General features: G+C 36.9%; 1 protein-coding gene across 1 annotated transcript in view; it reads left to right on the forward strand.

Annotated features, from left to right (window-relative positions):
• The window catches only part of LOC131990114 (cytochrome P450 26B1), a 73928-nt gene that overhangs the window by 7596 nt on the left and 45694 nt on the right, over positions 1-20638 (forward strand). Inside the window, exon 2 of the mRNA XM_059355516.1 lies at positions 4902-5117. Coding sequence (XP_059211499.1) covers positions 4902-5117 — 216 coding nt within the window. The remainder of the gene's footprint in view (positions 1-4901; positions 5118-20638) is intronic.

The raw sequence follows: 20638 nt of genomic DNA on the forward strand, positions 1-20638 counted from the left end.
CACATCCCCAAACTGTATTTCTGTGTGTTTTAAAATCGTTATAAAGACACAAAATTACCCAAAAAAGACACAAAATAACACAAAATTACCCAAAAGAATATGCAAAATTTACACAAAATGACCAAAAAATGACACAAAATGACACAAAAGACACAAAAAGGAACAAAATGACCAAAAATGACACAAATGACCAAATAAAAGACAAAGAATACCCAAAATGATCCCAAAACTCCAGAAAATGCTCCATGTGTTATCTATAAAGTGCTGATTAACAACAGTGTGTGTGTCACAGAGTGTGTAGCTGCTGATGTTTGTGTGAAATAGGTTGTTACACACACACTCACACACTGCTAATAGTTTAGGGATGTGTGTGTTGGCCTGGTTGTGTGATGTGACACCTCGAGGACACACAGACGCTCAGCAGACCAAACGCCCACTAGAGTCAGCTCCACCAGAGAAATAAATACTTTATGGCTAAATTCATACTTGGTGCTAGAAAACAAGTGTTGGTTATCTGGTAAAAACATGAGCAAGACTTTCCAGTGGAGCAGCACGAGTTCATCCAGAGGTTTAATAAGTGAAGATGTGTCATAAAAGCACTCAGGTCTGGATTAAACATCAGTTAATAGACACACTGTCCAACATTAGTGTCATCACATCAGAATCTGATTAAATATGAAACGTGTTCCTGAGTTATGGCTGAAAAGTGTTTACAGAACAATATGATGTCACAGTGAAGTCTCTTCAAACTCTTGCTTCATTATTTTATCTTATTTAAATTTGTGTGAAACTTTGTCATCAGAAGAACAAACTCCAGAATGTATAAAACCATGCATGCATGGGCAAAATAAAAGATGTATATACAGTTCTATGCAAATACTGTTTTGATAACCAAGACCAAAAAATGACAGAAATGACACAAAAAAGACACAAAATGACACATAGTAGCAAAAAAAGATACAAAATGACTAAAAAAAAGACACAAAATATCACAAAATTACCCAAAAAAGACAGAAAACGACTAAAAAAAGACACAAAATGACCAAAAAATATACAAAATGACCCAAAAAAGACACAAAATGACACATAGTAGCAAAAAAAGACACAAAATGACCAAAAAATGACCCAAAAAAGACACAAAATGACCAAAAAATATACAAAATTACCAAATAAGACACAAAATGACTAAAAAAAGACACAAAATATCACAAAATGACCCAAAAAAGACAGAAAACGACTAAAAAATGACACAAAATGACCAAAAAATATACAAAATGACCCAAAAAAGACACAAAATGACACATAGTAGCAAAAAAAGACACAAAATTACCAAAAAATATACAAAATTACCAAATAAGACACAAAATGACTAAAAAAAGACACAAAATATCACAAAATGACCCAAAAAAGACAGAAAACGACTAAAAAATGACACAAAATGACCAAAAAATATACAAAATGACCCAAAAAAGACACAAAATGACACATAGTAGCAAAAAAAGACACAAAATTACCAAAAAATATACAAAATTACCAAATAAGACACAAAATGACCCAAAAAAGACACAAAATTACCCAAAAATATACAAAATGACCCAAAAAAGACAGAAAACGACTAAAAAAACACACAAAATTACCCAAAAATATACAAAATGACCCAAAAAAGACAGAAAACGACTAAAAAAAGACACAAAATTACCCAAAAAAGACAAAAAAATTACCAAAAAATATACAAAATTACTAAATAAGACACAAAATGACACAAAAAAGACACAAAAAGACCAAAAAAAACTTTCAAAGTGGGCATCCAAGACTCGTGTCATCAGCTCAGTATCTGATTAAATTTGAAATGTGTGTGTGCAATTTTCCCTTTTGAGTTATGGCGCTGAATAACAGTCAGAAAAGTGCTGATTTTGCAGGATAATATGACGTCACAGTGAAGTCGACCTTCTGGATACAAAAGTTTGTATGAATTAGTATGAAACTTTGTCACAATTAGCAAATAATTTGAGTCGTGTAAGAAAAACAAAAAAACGTGTTTTGTAAAGTACCAGTGACCTTTGACCTTTGACCACCCAATTATTAATCAGTTCATTTTGAGTCTGAGTGAAGTTTGTGTCAAATTTAAACAAGATGACGGACAGATGAAAGGATGAAAGAAAAGAAAGAAAGAAAGAAAGGGAAGAGAGAGAAAAAAGGAAGAAAGAAACATTGAAAGAAAAGACAGAAAGAAAGAAGTGAAATGAAAATGAAATGATTCCTCTTCTTTATTCTCTGTCACGTCTTCTTCTCTTCTTTAAAGACGAGGAGAAGTTTTGTCTCCTTCGCTTCCAACATCAAAGCCGACACTTTCATTTCATCCCTCCTTTCTTGTTGTCACCATGGCAACTGACGAGGGAGGATGAAGCTCCGTCTGTCTGTCTGAGTGCGACACCAACAGATATTTCCTTAATTCAAACCATCCTCAGCAGCGTTTGGATCCCTGCGGAGCTTCTGACAGCCAGAGAGTCAAAGAGGAACTAAACGTTGGTGAAATGAGTCAGAAATGACAACACGCGGAGCCAGTGGCTGCTCGTAAACAGTAATTACTTCATTTAGCTTCTCTTTTATCTGTTGGTTGGAATTCTCTCTGCACAGTTTAAGGTTTCTGTCAAAAACATCTTTGTCTTCTGCTCCACCAGGGAGCAGACAGACCAGACGGACCAGAAGTCTGAGAACCTGAAGATTGATTTGAGATTTTAGTTATAAATCTTCAACAAACATTCTGTTTTGTTTAACTGACTCAAGGCCTTTTGGAAAAACATTCCCCTATGGAGCGCTGCAGAGAGACTCCTAGTTTGGGGATGTTTGTATTGATACTCTTTTATTTCTGTGTGTTTTATAATTAGGGCCACGGGGCAATCGCACTGAGCACTGGTCCCATACAGCAATAGCTGTAGGGACCAGTGCTGCACTACTGTTATACTGTGGATTTCTTCTTCTTCCTCTTCCGGACGCTTTTCGTCCCGCTACTAGTCCTACAACTTGAAGAGTTGCAGGACAAATTATATATCAAAACGTGCGGTTTGATCGGGATCGGTGTGCTATTACTTTTCTCTACAGAATACGAATTTTTCGCAACATAAGTCGCGGAGAACTGCCCAAAATTTTGCATTGAAATGAATGGGACGGCCGAAAAAAAATGAGCGAAAAAGAACAATAATTGGATATTTTTAAACGTCTACTTCTCCGGCATAATTTCACCGAGAGACTCCATTTAAACTTTAAACAGTAGACACAAGTCTTGTATATCGGTGTATTAATCCACGTTTCGATAGGTCATATAGTTTTTTATCAATCCCTGTTCAATGACCATAATCATTTTTGGAGAAATTCTGAGATTATAATGGGTGTGTATTGCACGAAATGTTCGTGTCACAGTGTGTGACATCATCGCCAGAGTGTAGAGGGAGAGAAAAAACTGTCAAAAAATAAATTTGAAAACTGCGCTCCAGGCCGCAAATTCCACTCTACAGAAATAATTTATACATAGAAACGTAGGAAAATTAGTCTTCTCCCTCACAATCCTCTGGTAAAGCTGTCAGAGTTATAGTTTGGGCGTAGGACGCACAGATGATCCACCAACATGCACCAACAGCCTCATTGGCTCCCATATTAAAAACGCAGGAAGATTTGGGAAAAAAGGAAGATGGAACAGTTTTTTTAGATCGCTCTAACAAAGCTATTTTTTCATTTTTCTTTAAAAAAATCATATGTAGACGTTCAGGAAGAACTCGGGACGCTCAAAGTGAAGTCGGATCAATGATAGGTATTATGGTTTTGACAAAAATGCTTTCTGTTCGAGGCCAGAAATTCCAGTCTGTCCACCTCTGGCTGCTGTCACTCTTTCATTAGCAGGTGTCAGTTAATTCTGTTGATTGCTTTGATCTGATTGCCTTTGATCTTTGATGTGATTACAGTTACAGATACACACACATGCACGTAAGCAAGCACACTCCTCACACATGCATACACATGCTTTAAACACACACACACACACACACACACACACACACACAAGCACACACACACACAGGTAACTTTATGTGATTTTAATTACACACACACACACACACACACACACACACACACACACATTTTGAGGTTAAAGGGCATAGTTTGAAATCTCTGAAGAGTCTCATCATAGTGTACACACACCGGCAGTAGCCCCCGTGGCCCTTTCAGAATTTCCCCAGAGGAAATTTTCTAGTTATTATTGCAACTTTCAAAATGACCCAAAAAAGATACAAAATAACACAAATTACCAAAAAAAAAAAAAAAAAAAGACACAAAATGACCAAAAAATGACACAAATGACCAAAAAAAGAGAGAAAATAACTCAAAAAGGACACAAAATGACCCCAAAAAGACAAAAATTACCACAACTTTGATTATGACTGAACATTTGCTCTCACTTTGGGATAAAAATATCAGGATATATATCGTTTTAGACACAAAATGACCAAAAAAGACACAAAATGACCAAAAAAAGACACAAAATGACCGAAAAAAACCCACAAAATTATCAAAAAAAGACACAAAATGACAAAAAAAAAGACACAAAATGACCCAAAAAAGACACAAAATCACAAAAAAAGACACAAAATTATGAAAAAATACACAAAATGACACAAATTGACACAAATTGACCCACAAAAGACTGGACAAAGGCAGATCTCAGGCTTACACACTCCAACTTCCACACATACTGATACACATACACACACTGTCTTCTTGTCCTGTTCACCTCTGTCTTATTGTTTGTGTGTTTTTTGTAGAAAATTTGTTGTGGTCATTTTGTGTCTTTTCTTCTTTTCTGGAGTGATGTTGATCATTGAACATGAGTCCCTTCTTGTCTTCAGGGTCACATGGACCCCAACAGTTTCTACAGGAAGCATCATAGAGTCGTATGGCGCTGTGACATCATCATAGAGTCGTATGGCGCTGTGACATCATCACGCTGCAGCCTGACTCACACAGTTACAGGAACCTGCTGGTTCAGTCCTGAGGCTCCACAGAGTCCAGACCAAGCAGGAGCTGCTGGGTCCCCATACAGAGCCTCAAACAGGCTGGAGTGTGTGGGTGGAGGATGATGGGAAGTCACAGGGAGCTATAATTATTATTATTATTATTATTATTATTATTATGATTATTAGTATCTGCTGCAGGAGAACCAGTCAGGACACATTGAGGCAGCGCTGGTCCTTTTAATGAGCGCATCGGAAAAATATGTTGGATGACTGTTTAACCTCGTCAAAGTTTAGTGAGAGGACACGGTGAATTACTGGTCCTTTAACCTGTTAGTGTCCTCATAAGGTCTGTTAGTCTGTGTTTCAGTTGATATTCATGCTACATATCAGTGAAAAGCTCAGATTCTTGTGATTCTAGAGATTAAAAACACATTTAACAACATGTTTCCTTTCACTAGAGAACAGAGTGATGACTGGAGGGTTCAAAGTGTATCGTCACCATGGTTACTGAGGATACTACTGAATACATGAAGTCTCCAAGTCTCCATGAATACATAATCATAATTATTATATGATAATGATAAAAACCTGTGTAAAATAGTCATTGTCTGTCTTTTTTTTGCCATTTTGCGTCTTTTTTGCCATTTTGTTGTGAATTTGTGTCTTTTTAGTCAATTTGTGTCCTTTTTTGCCATTTTGTTGTGAATTTGTGTCCTTTTTTTGCCATTTTGCGTCTTTTTTGTCATTTTGTCGTGAATTTGTGTCTTTTTTGTCATTTTGTGTCCTTTTTTTGTCATTTTGTGTCTTTTTTTCATTTTGTCGTGAATTTGTGTCTTTTTTTTGTCATTTTGTGTCTTTTTCATTTTGTGTCTTTTTTGTTCATTTTGTGGTCAATTGGTGTCTTTTTTTGGCCATTTTGCGTCTTTTTTTTCATTTTGTGTCTTTTTTTTGGGCCATTGTGCGTCTTTTTTGTCATCTTGTGATCAATTTGTGTCTTTTTCCACAACTTTTACACATGGAAAACCCAAAAAACAAAGATTTCCTGTGACTCGAGCCGAGTCGAGTCGAGTCATGCAGCAGAAACGAGGTTCCAGTTATTTTCCAGAGCCAGAGTTGAATCGTTCTCACCGTCTTGTTTGGAGTGAGCAAAAAGCTGTGGATTATGATTCTCTTATTTGTTCCTTTTCAGGTTTGAAAATCAATATTAATCCCATATTTTTGTCTTTATGTTGCTTCCCAAAGGTGAGAGTCTCTTCTCATTATTATTCTGATATGGTCCATCTGTGACAGATGTATCTTTGGGAACTAAATTAACACCTTTTTATTGGCTTTTTGTTCTTGGTTTTTATTATTCAACTCGTTCATGGCGTCACACAGCCTCTAGGAGCAGATGGTGAGGTGCATTCAGGGGTAAGTTAAGGGTTAAAGAGGTTAAACGGGCAGGTAAATAATATTCTGGAGCTGCTTCACAGAGTGTCTGTGGAAAAAGACGGTCATCGGAAAGGCTTTTATTACATTAATTCACAATGAACCTTGCTATGTAATCACAGGCTGCACCAATTAGTGCTGCACATTGTATCATGGCATGCTCTTAGCTAACAGTTAGAGCAGCTGCAGAGTGATGCATGCACAATAACAGGTCGACAACACAACAACATAAAGAAACATGAAGTCAATGGAGTGTCTCAGGCGTTACAGATGTGTCTAATGGTTCATTTTACGGGCCACGTGGCGCTCTAACGAACTATATCACGATGATGTTTCCTGTTAATAGACACTGTGTAAATGTGGGACAGATGACGGCTGAAGCTGTTTCCTCAGATCCAGAACCAGAAGTTCAGCAGGTCACTGTTCATGGCACTCTGCAAAACAACACAACAACAAGGTTTTCTTTGCAATGTGCAGTTTATGACTTATATAAAAAACAAATAGCAAAGCGGAGAAGAAGACATATTATGGGATATATTTAGAGAAGTATCTGGTCATTTTGTGGTCAATGTGTGTCCTTTTTTTGTAATTTTGTGTATTTTTTATCATTTTTTTTAATTTTTTGTAATTTTTATCAATTTGTGTCAATTTGTGTCTTTTTTATCATTTTTTTTATTTTTTTGTAATTTTTATCAATTTGTGTCTTTTGGTTAATTTGTGTCTTTTTTGGTCAATTTGTGACTTTTTTCATGTTGTCTCATTTTGTGTCTTTTTTGGTCAATTTGTGTCCTTTTTGGCCATTTTGCATCATTTTTTGTAATTTTGTGTCATCTTATGTCTTTTTTGCCATTTTATGTCTTTTTTTCTAATTGTTTTGTCAATTTGTGGTCAATTTGTGTCTTTTTTGGCCATTTTGCGTCTTTTTTGTCATTTTGTGTCATTTTGTGTCTTTTTTTCCACGCTGTGTCAAAAAAAACCCACAAAATTACAAAATGACTAAGGAACTATATCATGATGATGTTTCCTGTTAATAGACACTGTGTAAATGTGGGACAGATGACGGCTGAAGCTGTTTCCTCAGATCCAGAACCAGAAGTTCAGCAGGTCACTATTCATGGCACTCTGCAAAACAACACAACAACAAAGTTTGCTTTGCAATGTTCAGTTTATGACTTACATAAAAACAAATACCAAAGCGGAGAAGAAGACATATTTGGGGATCTATTTACAGAAGTATCTGTGCCCACAGGATCCAGGGGTCAGTGACTAAGTGTGGTTAAACATTCATGCAGATTCCTTGAACTAATTAAGTACAAAGTGGCCGCCCCCCCTCCTCGCTAAATTTTCTGGATGGGGGCTTGTGGGAAGACTTCTGAGTAAAACTCGGATGTGGCTTTTTTATGCGACTCCACAATGTTGGTGTGCGACAACTTAATTAGAGCTTCATTTGATCAGAACTTTGTGTTTCCATGTCTGCAGGGCGAAGAAAGACAAGTCGGTTCACTCCAGTTTGCTTTGTACAAAACAGTGCTGTTGTGGCTGGTGAGGTTGTGGGTTTGAAGCCTCAAACATCACTGCTAATGGGCCCGTGAGCAGGCCCTGTGGTGCTCCGGTCTGGTCGTGATCATCAGATGGTGTTTGTTGTTGTTTAGTTTTTGTTTGTGCCGTCTTCAGCTGCTGCCGTAGGTCAAGACTGCACTCGTTAGACTTTAATCCGTTCCCAGATGACTCGACAAAATGAAGAAGAACATTTCGCATCTTTTTTACCACAGAATCACGAGCCGACAACTGAGTTTAATTTAGCTGGTTTGTGTAAATCTCAAGTGTCTCAGCTCGTGGGAAACTTTTGCTGACACATTCTGAGACAACAAGGAGGTTTAAAAACACACTTTCTTGGTCCTCACTTCCTCCTTTCCTCCTGTCATAATTAATCAGGCCACTAGAGGTCGCTGCACAAGAAAAAAACATCAATATTGGACATGAATAAGCGGCAACTTGCAGGCCTGAAAAGTGAAACCAAAGCCGAAGTGCATTCTCACCTCACGAAACACGTTTCCTGCCAACAATTAATGCTCTTATATTGCCAAAATGACACACAAATGCCTATTAATGATAAAATTATGTCCATTATTCAACACAATAACTCGTAAGATTGTGATCACATTTAACATTTGATCAGATACTGAATTAGTGACACTCATCTGATGGAAAAGCTCTTCCTTGCTGCCGGGTTGAAGATGTCTGTGAAGCGTCCTATTTTTGTAGTTTGTAGCTTTATTTGCAGCAGCGTCCATACTTGAAACATTATTTACTGTCATGGCTACACACATCTGGACAGACATGGATATTAAATACAACTTTACTGGTTTATATCTGTGATATAATTCTAGTTCTTACTAGTTCTAACTCCAGATGTAAGTAGTTTTCAGGGGGTATGGCGCCAAAAAATGGATGAATTAAGAATTGGGTGGTCAAAGATCATTGGAACTTCACACAACATGTTTTTTTTTTTTTTACATAACTTAATTTATGTGCCAATTATGAACACTTCTCTCTAATGGCCAGCAGGGGGCGACTCCACTGGCTGCAAAAAGAAGTCCGTTTGTATGAGCGTCAAAAGGAAAACGAGCCTCCTTCTCACTAGATTTATTACCTTAGTAAGCATTTTTCTAATGAGTTTATGGTCTAAATCGCTAGTTTCAAGTCTTCCTCAATACACCATGATGTTTATTTTGTAAATGAATTAATGACCATTATAAACTGCGCCCAGCTATGTGGGTTTTCTACAAATTAAAGTGCAGACAAAAGACTTTTCATTGGTATCATTAATAACAGCATGTTAATGTGGTATTTTAGAGGCATGTTTGACCATTTTTATCAATTCTATAGTCAAAAAATTGTTCAATTTAGCACCAAATCTACAATTCTAGAATTCTACAATGTTCATTTATCAACACCACTCCATAAAAGAAAAAAGTTATATATAAAATTAACAAAAAAAGACATAAAATGACCAGAAATGACACAAAATGGCCCAAAAAATACACACAAAATGACCAAAAAGATGCAAAATGGCTAAAAATGACACAAATTGACAACAAAAACCCACAAAATTAACCAAAAAAAGACACAAAATGACAAAAAAAAATGACATCAACACCCAGGCGGCCCTGTGTGTGTGTGTGTGTGTGTGTGTGTGTGGTAATGAGGTCATTGTCTTGTTTTTGACTCTTTTTATGTTTCACATCTTGACTGTATTTTAATGCTATTTATGGTTTTATAGCTTTTTAATTGTGTCTTTAGGTCAAATGTGTTTGTTTTCTCAGCATCTTGTGTTTTAAATGAATTACAGGAGTTTTTAATAGAACTATGGAAAAACTCTCTTTCATCTCTATAAACAGATATTTGCATACACGGTAAAAAATGTTCTCCAGAAAGTAACTGGATTATTTCACAGGGTTTTCTTCTTCTTCTTCTTTTATTCTCTACATTAAGTGCAAATGCCATAAAAAAGGTTGAATTACTTTCATAAAAATGATAATGAAATATGAAGAATGAAGAATGAAATATGGAAAATTAATCAGAAAATTATTATAGTTTTATTATATTTTTTAAAGTATTATTTAATTGCTTAATGGTCTTGAATGTTAAATTACAGTGAATTTTATGTAAAAAAAAAAAAAAGAATATTGCTGGATGGAAATTAAGGTAACTTTCTGGGGTTTTCTTTTTTTTTTTTTACAGCAAATCTTTATTTATTTTCTTTATTTAATGGATTTAAAATAATAATAATTAAAGTTAAAAAAAAAACAACTTTAGTTATTCTACCAATTTATATATATTTAAATACAGATATTTACTGTGTATGATTCATATTTTTTTTTAAGAATTATCTGTAAAATAACTGTTTTTTTACTGTCAATGACAACTGGCAACTTTTGCTGCCTCAAACTTTTAACATTTTTTTTAATGACTTGATAAACTTATTGGGGCTGAGATGGATCAGACAAAGGAAATAAAGGAAACATTTATTGTGACCTTATTGAATCTGGACCCAACAAATACCCCATTACAAAACAACTACAACTAATAAAAACTAACACTAAAAATAATTTTTAAAAATTCACAAATTCGTGAGAAAAAAAGTGACGATTTTACGAGAAAAAGTGACAAAAATCAAAGAAAAAAATCGTCAAATTTAAGAGAAAAAAAGTGACAAATTTAAAGAAAAAAAAAGGGACAAATTTACAAGAAAAAGTTATTATTATTGTTATTGTGACTTTTTTTAATCTGGCACCCAACATAGACCCCATTACAAAAAACTAAAACGAATAAAAACTGACTGGATCTGAAAACAAAAATTGACAACGAAATTAAAACTAATGAAAAATCCCAAACTATTATAACCTTTGTTCTGCAGTGACTTCATCTTATATCATAAAACCATCAAACTTTTTATTTAGTTTTGAAAAAATGTTTTGTACTTCAGTCATTATTTAAGAACGGAACAAAACCCTTTTTCCTTCTTACCTCAATCTAGTAACTTAAGTACATTGTGTTTCTTTGCATCAGCAGCTGTGTTTAACTGTTAACGGCACATATTACAAAAAAAAACACAAAATGACTAAAAAAGACACAAAATCACCAAAAACTTGACACAAATTATCCAAAAAATACACAAAATGACCCAAACAGACACAAATCACAAAAAAGACACAAAATGACCAAAAAATGACACAAAATACAGAAAAAGACACAAAATCACCAAAAAATACACAAAATCACCAAAAACGACAAAAAAATCACCAAAAAATACACAAAATGACCCAAAAAATTAAAAACCAAACAATTCATTAACTGAATCTGAAAAAAAAAAAAAAAATCAAAACGAAATTAAAAAAGCTAAAACTAATGAAAAATCCAAAACTATTGTAACGGAAGAACGGAACAAAACCCTTTTTCCTTCTTACCTCAATCTTTCTGTCTTCTCTCTGACATTGTGTGTGTGTGTGTGTGTGTGTGTGTGTGTGTGTGTGTGTGTGTGTGTGTGTGTGCTTCCTGTGTCCCTCTAAGCCTCTAAAGCCGAAGCTAAACACCTCGGCTGTGAAAGGTTGTTCCAGGGTCAGAGGAAATTGAAAATACGTTCGCTAGCAAAACTCACACACACACACACACACACACACACACACACACACACACTGACACACTCTTTTCTTTTCCTCGCTGACTGTCACACACACACACACACTGTCTCCACTCGGGCTAACTGAGGTAAGTGTGTGTGTGTTTAGGTAAAGTGTTAAAAGCTTAAATGGACATCGGTCTGGAATGTAAAGATAAGACGTCTTTGCTTATACAAAGACACACACACACACACACACACACTTGCGCTGCAGCCGTACGACAGCAATAATTATCTAACTTACACACATAACGGCGTTAATGGGCTAAGCACCGACAAACCTTCCGTTCCCCGAACAGAACGGGAACACTGAAGTCTGATAGTTACACAAGAGGTCACCATGTCGACTGGAGCCGCTGAGGTCAAGAACGCTCCAGGGGAGGGGTTTTTCTTTTTGGATTGGTTTGGTTTGTCTAGATCAGCTATTCTCAACCTTGGGGTCGGGACCCCAATTGGGGTCGCGAGATGATTTCTGGGGGTCGCCAAATAATTTTGGAAGTCAGCTCTGTCTCCACATGTGTTTTAGTCTTTTTGATCATTTAATGGCTTTTTTTGGTCATTTTGTGGGTCTTTTTTAGTCATTTTGTGTCTTTTTTGGTCATTATGTGTCTTTTTTTGATAATTTTGTAGTCAATTTGTGACTTTTTTTGGACATTTTGTTTCCTTTTTTTGGTCATTTTGTGTCTTTTGTTTCTTTTTGGGGCCATTTTGTGTCTTTTTTGGTAATTTTGTGTCTTTTTTAAATCATTTTGTGTCTTTTTTAGTAATTTAGTGTATTTTTTTTGGTAATTCTGTGTCTTTTTTGGTCATTTTGTTTCTTTTTTAAGTATTTTAGTTTTCTTCTATCATTTTGTGTCTTTTTTGGTAATTCTGTTTATTTTTTTGGTTGAGCGGGGGTCGCGGACAACATACATGTTAAATTGGGGGTCGCGACTCAAAAAGGTTGAGAACTACTGGTCTAGATCAGGGGTCAATGGCTCCCTGTGGCTGTGACAAAAGAATTAGACCGAATGAAATGTATTTTCTATTTCTTAACATTTTTATTTTAATTTATTGTTGGTGTAGGCCAAAAGCAATCCGTATTCTTCAATTATAAAAATGTGTTGCTTATAAACGGCATTACATTTTATGTTATTTTTACATTTTAGTCAACTAAAATGTGCACCATAGCTCAAGAACGTCTGTGGCTCGGCATCTTAACCACTAAATTTTGCACAAACATCAAGTCTAGTTTAGAGTTTCCCTTTGATTCTAAATCTACTGTGAATTTTTTTGTCCAGCTTCTCATTTGCACTTGAGTCTTGGCGACATTCTGACAAAATCATTCAAATAAATGCTCATAATGACTTATTAATATTGTTGGTAGGCTAATTTAGACTCAGTAGGCTGTTTCGTCTTCATTGTAAGGCTCAAAATAAGGTTTGTGGCTCCATTACGATATTTTTCTCTTTTTTCAGCCAACAATGGCTCTTTAGTTAGTAAAGGTTGCCGACCCCAGATCTAGATCATATAAAATAAATATATTCATTTTGCTGTGTATTTACGTAATTTTCAGCTCTGTTCCTAAGTGTTTGGACATATTCTGAAAAATGGATAACATGCATACATTTAATTTAACTTTATTATATTCACTTGTATCCATCCATCCACCCATCCATTCCTCCATCCATCCATCCATCCATTCATCCATCCATCCATCCATCCATCCATCCATCCATCCATCCATCCATCCATTCCTCCATCCATCCATCCATCCATTCCTCCATCCATCCACCCATCCATCCATTCCTCCATCCATCCATCCATCCATCCATCCATTCCTCCATCCACCCATCCATTCCTCCATCCCTCCATCCATTCCTCCAACCATCCAACCATCCATCCACCCATCCATCCATCCATCCATTCCTCCATCCCTCCATCCATTCCTCCATCCATTCCTCCATCCATCCATCCATCCATCCATCCATCCATCCATCCATCCATCCATCCATCCATTCCTCCATCCCTCCATCCATCCATTCCTCCAACCATCCATCCATCCAACCATCCTCCATCCATCCATTCCTCCATCCATCCATTCCTCCATCCATCCATCCACCCATCCATCCATTCCTCCATCCATCCATCCATCCATCCATCCATCCATCCATCCATCCATTCCTCCATCCATCCATCCATCTATCCATCCTCCATCCATCATCCATCCATCCATCCATCCATCTATCCATCCTCCATCCATCATCCATCCATCCATCCATCCATCCATCCATCCTTCTGGATATGAAGAGTTTGATGATGTGGTGCTGTCCGTGGTGCTGACACTCCTTCCACAATAATTCACTTTATATAACTGTGATTCAGCAAATCTGTCACCTGCTAAAGTTTTAAAGTTTTTTAGTTTTGAAACCAAAGAGAAACCACTGGGATGGTAGGGAGCAGTGATTCTCAAATGGGGGTACGTGAGATTATAAAATATTTTTAATTGGAAATGATGCCGTCAATTAGTGATACCACCCTATTTATAGGTGGCATTTCTCCATCCACGGCCTACAAAACAATGGCACAAAATGACCAAGAAAAGACACAGATTAAACACAAAATGACAAAAAAAGACGCAAAATGGCATAACAGACACAAAATGACCAAAAAAACCATAAGATGGCCAAAAAAATACACAAATTGACCACAAAATGACAAAAAAGACATTTAAAAAGTAGCATCCACGCAAAAATCCTTTAAAAATAATTATCTAATAAATATTTTAGGAAAATATAAGTGTATGTTCTTCTCATCCATCCATCCATCCATCCATCCATCCATCCATCCATCCATCCATCCATCCATTCCTCCATCCATCCATCCATTCATCCATCCATCCATCCATCCATTCCTCCATCCATTCCTCCATCCATCCATCCATCCATCCATTCCTCCATCCATCCATCCATCCATCCATCCATCCATCCATCCATCCATCCATTCCTCCATCCATTCCTCCATCCATCCATCCATCCATCCATTCCTCCATCCATCCATCCATCCATCCATCCATCCATCCATCCATCCATTCCTCCATCCATTCCTCCATCCATCCATCCATCCATTCCTCCATCCATTCCTCCATCCATCCATCCATCCATCCATCCATCAGTGGGCTTAAACAGTGGGGCGATCGGTCTTTTGCCGTCGCTGCTCCAAGGCTGTGGAACAAACTGCCCCCTGACATTCGTTTCACTTCTGATCTCAGCCTTTTTAAATCAAAGTTGAAGACCCACTTTTTTAGGTTGGCATTTAATTCTGCCAACTCTGTTTCTTAGGTCTACTCATTTTGTTTGTACCTTTCTATGTATGGCTATTGTCTATGGCTTGTACTACCTTGCAGCACTGCAGCACTTTTATTTTGTACTTATATGTTATGCATGTGTTATGTATTGTTTTTATGGATTTCCTGTGAAGCACTTTGGGTACCTTCCGGCTACTGTAAAGGGCTATACAAATAAACTTGATTTGATTTGATTTGATTTGATCCATCCATTCATCCATCCATCCATCCATCCATCCATTCCTCCATCCATTCCTCCATCCATCCATCCATCCATCCATCCATCCATTCCTCCATTCATTCCTCCATCCATCCATCCATCCATCCATTCCTCCATCCATTCCTCCATCCATCCATCCATCCATCCATTCCTCCATCCATTCCTCCATCCATCCATCCATCCATCCATCCATCCATTCCTCCATCCATCCATCCATCCATCCATCCATCCATCCATCCATCATTAAATTAATTTTATATTCAGTAGGCTATTCAATTTCATTCTCCTAAAAACCCAGAGTTTTTGTGTTTATCAGTTCTAAAGTTGAATAAATCAGACACTGATTGCACAGCGCTCTGTTTTTAAGATATAAAGATCTAGAACATATAAAGAGAGTGTTGAGACTTGATGAACACGTTGAGAGTTCCTACGTTCCTTCAGCTTCTCAGCTCAGAGGAACATTTAGTATAATCTGCTCCTCCGGTTGGAGAACCAGGCTGGATGAATGTGGAGGATTGTACCTTGCGGCTGTTTTTCTGCAGGATTTACATACATTACATGGAGTCCTGCTGCTAATCCACAGGCTGAACATGCTTCATGTGCACACATGACATATCTGCATTTTTCCTCTCTTATTATGTTTAATGTGTTCTTGATTATTATGTACTTCACACACTTACTGTGTGTTTTAACATTGATTTAACGTTGTATTTGTACTGGCTCAGTACATGAAAGCATTTTATTTTTTTACATTTTCACAAGTTTTTGTGGTTTTATTTATTCTGTGCATGTTTTTAATTTTTATGAGTTTATTTTGTTTTTGTTTTTACTATTTTTATATTTTAACATCTGAATATTATTATTAATATTTATTTTAGTTTTTTTGTGGTTTTATTTATTTTGTGCATGTTTTTAATTTTTATGAGTTTATTTTGTTTTTGTTTTTACTATTTTTATGTTTTAACATCTGAATATTATTATTAATATTTATTTTAGGTTTTTTGTGGTTTTATTTATTTTGTGCATGTTTTTAATTTTTATGAGTTTATTTTTTTTTTTTTTTGCTATTTAATTTTCTTTTTTTTAACATCTGAATATTATTTCAGAGGGTTAATCACAACATCTACTTTCCTCTATCAGAAGCTCTGATCAGCTGGTGAGAACATTAGAGAGAGAATTTCTCCTTATAGTGAGCTGAAAGAAGCAACAATGGAGAAAAAAAGGCACAAAATGACCAAAAAAGACACACAATGATCAAAAAAGAAACTAAATAACTAAAAAAGACACAAAGTGACCAAAAAGACACAAAAAAAGACACAAAAAGATGCAAAATTACTAAAAAAAGACACAAAATGGTGAAAAAAGACACAAAAAGATGCAAAATGACTTACAAAGACACAAAATAACTACATTAGTTAGCAATTTGGCAGCTTTTCTCCACTTTCACATAGTTTTTTACATCCAACAAACTCAATTAAAATCACTTCTGAGCTCTCCAAAGTGAACACTGATTTCACCACCCCGCCACAATAAAAGACTCCAGAGCTGCAGCTGCTTCTTCCCTTTGACCCGTCAGTGACTTCTTCTCATTTAGTCATTAGTGACAGTTATAAAACATCACATCAAGAATCTTTTTTTAAGCCGACAGACTTGAGTCACCTTTAAATAACGTGTTAAAGATAATAAATGACGTAAAGCAGCTTCATAAAGACTCTGAGTCACAACAACAAGCTCAGAAAGACTCAAATCAGCAGAATATCAAGATTGACTCATTTCAGACTCTTTGACCTTTTTCACCAGATCATCTATGAGGCAGCAGTGTGTGTGTGTGTGTGTGTGTGTGTGTGTGTGTGTGTGTGTGTGAAATGAAAAATGACGCAAAATGACAAAAAATAAGACAAAATGACAGAAAAAGACACAAAATGACCAAAATTGTTCGGCTAAAAAATGAAGGAATAGACAGAAAGTGCAAACAAACTCAAACAAAGGAGAAAAATACAAACAATACTCTTTTTTTCCTGTCAACTTCCTCCTCTCCTCCTCCTTCTCCTCCTCCTCCTCTCTCTCTTTCTCCTCCTCTTCTCCTCCCTTCCTCTCTCCTCCTCCTTCTCCCTTCTTCTCCTCTCCTCCTCCTCCTCTCCTCTCCTCCTCCTCTCTCTCCTCTCCTCCTCTCCTCTTCCTCTCCTCCTCCTTCTCCCTTCTTCTCCTCTCCTCCTCCTCTCTCTCCTCTCCTCCTCCTCCTCCTCTCTCTCCTCTCCTCCTCCTCTCCTCCTGGCAGGCTGCCATGTCTTTCTGCTCCGCTAGGCGGCAGCATTGAGCTGCTGTCAGAGAAAAGAGAGAGTGAGAAAGAGAGAGAGAGAGAGAGAGAGAGAGAGAGAGAGAGTTCTTGCGTTGGAGCAGAAATCCCTCTGAGAATTTCTCCTTATAGTGAGCTGAAAGAAGCAACAATGGAGAAAAAAAAAGGTGTAAAAAAAGCACACAATGATCAAAAAAGAAACTAAATAACTAAAAAAGACACAAAGTGACCAAAAAAGACACAAAATGATGCAAAATTACTAAAAAAAGACACAAAATGGTGAAAAAAAGACACAAAAAGATGCAAAATGACTTACAAAGACACAAAATAACTAAAAAAGACACAACAAAGGACACAAAAAAAGGAACAAAATAACAAAAAAACACACAACAAAACACAAAATGACCAAAAAATACACAAAATGACTCAAAAAGACACAAAATAACTAAAAGAGACACAAGAGGAGGAGGAGGAGGAGGAGGAGGAGGAGGAGGAGGAGGAGGTGTGGGGCTGTGAGGTGATGGAGAAGTGACAAAGAGAGACACGAAAGAGAAAGAAAAGCAACAATAATGAGAAAGAAATTGAACAAAGTGAACTTTGGGAAGATGAAACCTCGTCCTGCTGGAGTCTGTCACCCTGTGTGTGTGTGTGTGTGTGTGTGTGTGTGTGCAGGTGTGTGTGATGAAGCAGGGTCCGGGTCCCGTCTGTTGCGTAACGGGGACGGTTCTGTCCCTGATCAGTAATTGAAGCCAGTGATTTTCTTTGGACGGAGGCGTCGCTGCAGCGTGCCGAGATCAGCCGCCACTTCCCGCCGCCGCCACTCACTCAGCTCACTGTTTACTAAGGACTTAAGGAGAAGGAGCAGCCGAGGAGGAGGAGGAGGAGGAGGAGGAGGAGGAGGAGGAGGTGGGGGGACGGGGACACGTGGAGCGGGAGTCGAACCCGCGACCTTTAATGCCGGACGCTGGGTTCAGAGTTTAAGTAGCTGGAGGAGATGAGGAGCATCAGCAGGAGTTTATATACTGAGGAGGAAGAAACGCTCCGTTTATATGATTCATATGATAAAAATATAAATATAATACATGTAAAGAGAAGCAGGAAAGATGATGAGTGGAAGCTTTAAGACTCCTGCTGCATTATTTACACTTTTAACATCAACTGCAACCTCCCTGACCAAGTCAAACCATCGCAGAATCTGGACATGTTACTTTTCATTTTATACAAAATGACAAAAAAAAGACGCAAAATAACCAAAAAAAACACAAAATGGCAAAAAAAGTTGAGAGATAGCCAAAAAAGATGCAAAATGGACAAAAAAGGAAACAAAAAGACGCAAAATGGCCAAAAAAGGGCACAAAATTACAAAAAAGACGCAAAATTACAAAAAAGACGAAAAAATGGCAAAAAGGACGCAAAATGGCAAAATGGACGCAAAATAGCAAAAGGACGCATAATGACAAAAAAGACGCAAAATGGCAAAAAAGACGCAAAATGGCAAAAGGACGCAAAATGGACGCAAAATAGCAAAAGGACGCATAATGGCAAAAAAAATGCAAAATGGCAAAAAGAACGCAAGATGGCAAAAAAAGACACAAAATGACCAAAAAAAGTTGAGAGATAGCCAAAAAAGATGCAAAATGGACAAAAAAAGGAAACAAAAAGACACAAAATGGACAAAAAAAGGGCACAAAATGACAAAAAATACGCAAAAAGACGAAAAATGGCAAAAAGGACGCAAGATGGCAAAAAGACGCAAAATGACAAAAAATGACGCAAAATGGCAAAAAGGACGCAAAATGGCAAAAAGGACGCAAAATGACAAAAAGAACGCAAGATGGCAAAAAGGATGCAAGATGGCAAAAAAAGACGCAAAATGGCAAAAAGGATGCAAAATGGCAAAAAGGACGCAAAATGACAAAAAGACGCAAAATGACAAAAAAATCAACCCAAAATGACAAAAAAAGACACAAAATGACACATCACTCTGTCATGATGCCTTGACCTTTGACCTTCTTGTCGCTGGAGGAGGATTGTGGGTCAGAAGAACCTGAAACCTGCAACATGTGAGCAGATGATGATGATGCTGTTCTTCAGCTTTGGGCTTCTGATAAACTGTGTTTTTGGGGAAGCAGAAACTTTTTTTGCCAGAATTGGAGCCATCAGTTAGTTTGAAAGGCGAGGTTTTGGTAAAAAGTGTTGAGAAATCATTTAAAACAGTGTAAATAAAGGAGAGACGGAGAGAAAGAAGTCTGTGTGGAAGTTGAAGTGACGCTGCTGCAGTGGAACATGAAGAGAATAAGGTGATAATCTGTTAATTAAATGAGCGCTCAGAGTTATGAATCAATATTAAACTGGGAGGCCAACACTTGTTCCACTCCTCCACACTGATCTCTGCCACATGCTACAGACTCTTTCTGGAGCCGGACGCTGCCAGATTCTGGTCCGAGTCTGCTCCGCGGTCCGTGTCCCATGATGCACCGGGAGAAAACACCGAGCCAGAGTCTTAGAGAGTGACTTAGTCTGTTTAAACCGACTGTAATGGGATTTGTTATTGATTCTAATTGAGTCTAAAGCCTGAGAGCCGCCAGAAACCAGGTCTACATTGATCCTGATCCTGTGTGCAGGATGCAAAATGGACAAAAAAGGACACAAAATGACCAATAAAGACGCAAAATGACCAAAAAAGACGCAAAATGACCAAAAAAGACACAAAATGACCAAAAAAGACGCAAAAAGACAAAAATAACACATAAAATGACAAAAGACACCAAATGACGAAAAAAAAAGTATGCAAAATGGACAAAAATGGACAAGAAAGACGCAAACTGACCAAAAAAAGACGTAAATGACAAAAGAAGAAATAAAATGACCAAAAAAGACACAAAATGACCAACTAAAATATGCAAAATGGACAAAAAATGGACACAAAAGACACAAAATGACCAAAAAAAAAATGCAAAATGGACAAAAATGGACAAAAAATATGCAAAATGACAAAAGAAAACATAAAGTAACCAAAAAAGGCACAAAATGACCAACAAAAATATGCAAAATGGCCAAAAAATGACCAAAAAGACGCAAAATGACAAAAGAAAACATAAAGTAACCAAAAAAGGCACAAAATGACCAACAAAAATATGCAAAATGGCCAAAAAATGACCAAAAAGACGTCAAATGA

Source organism: Centropristis striata, chromosome 17, assembly GCF_030273125.1.
Source record: "Centropristis striata isolate RG_2023a ecotype Rhode Island chromosome 17, C.striata_1.0, whole genome shotgun sequence".
Lineage (NCBI taxonomy): Eukaryota > Metazoa > Chordata > Actinopteri > Perciformes > Serranidae > Centropristis > Centropristis striata.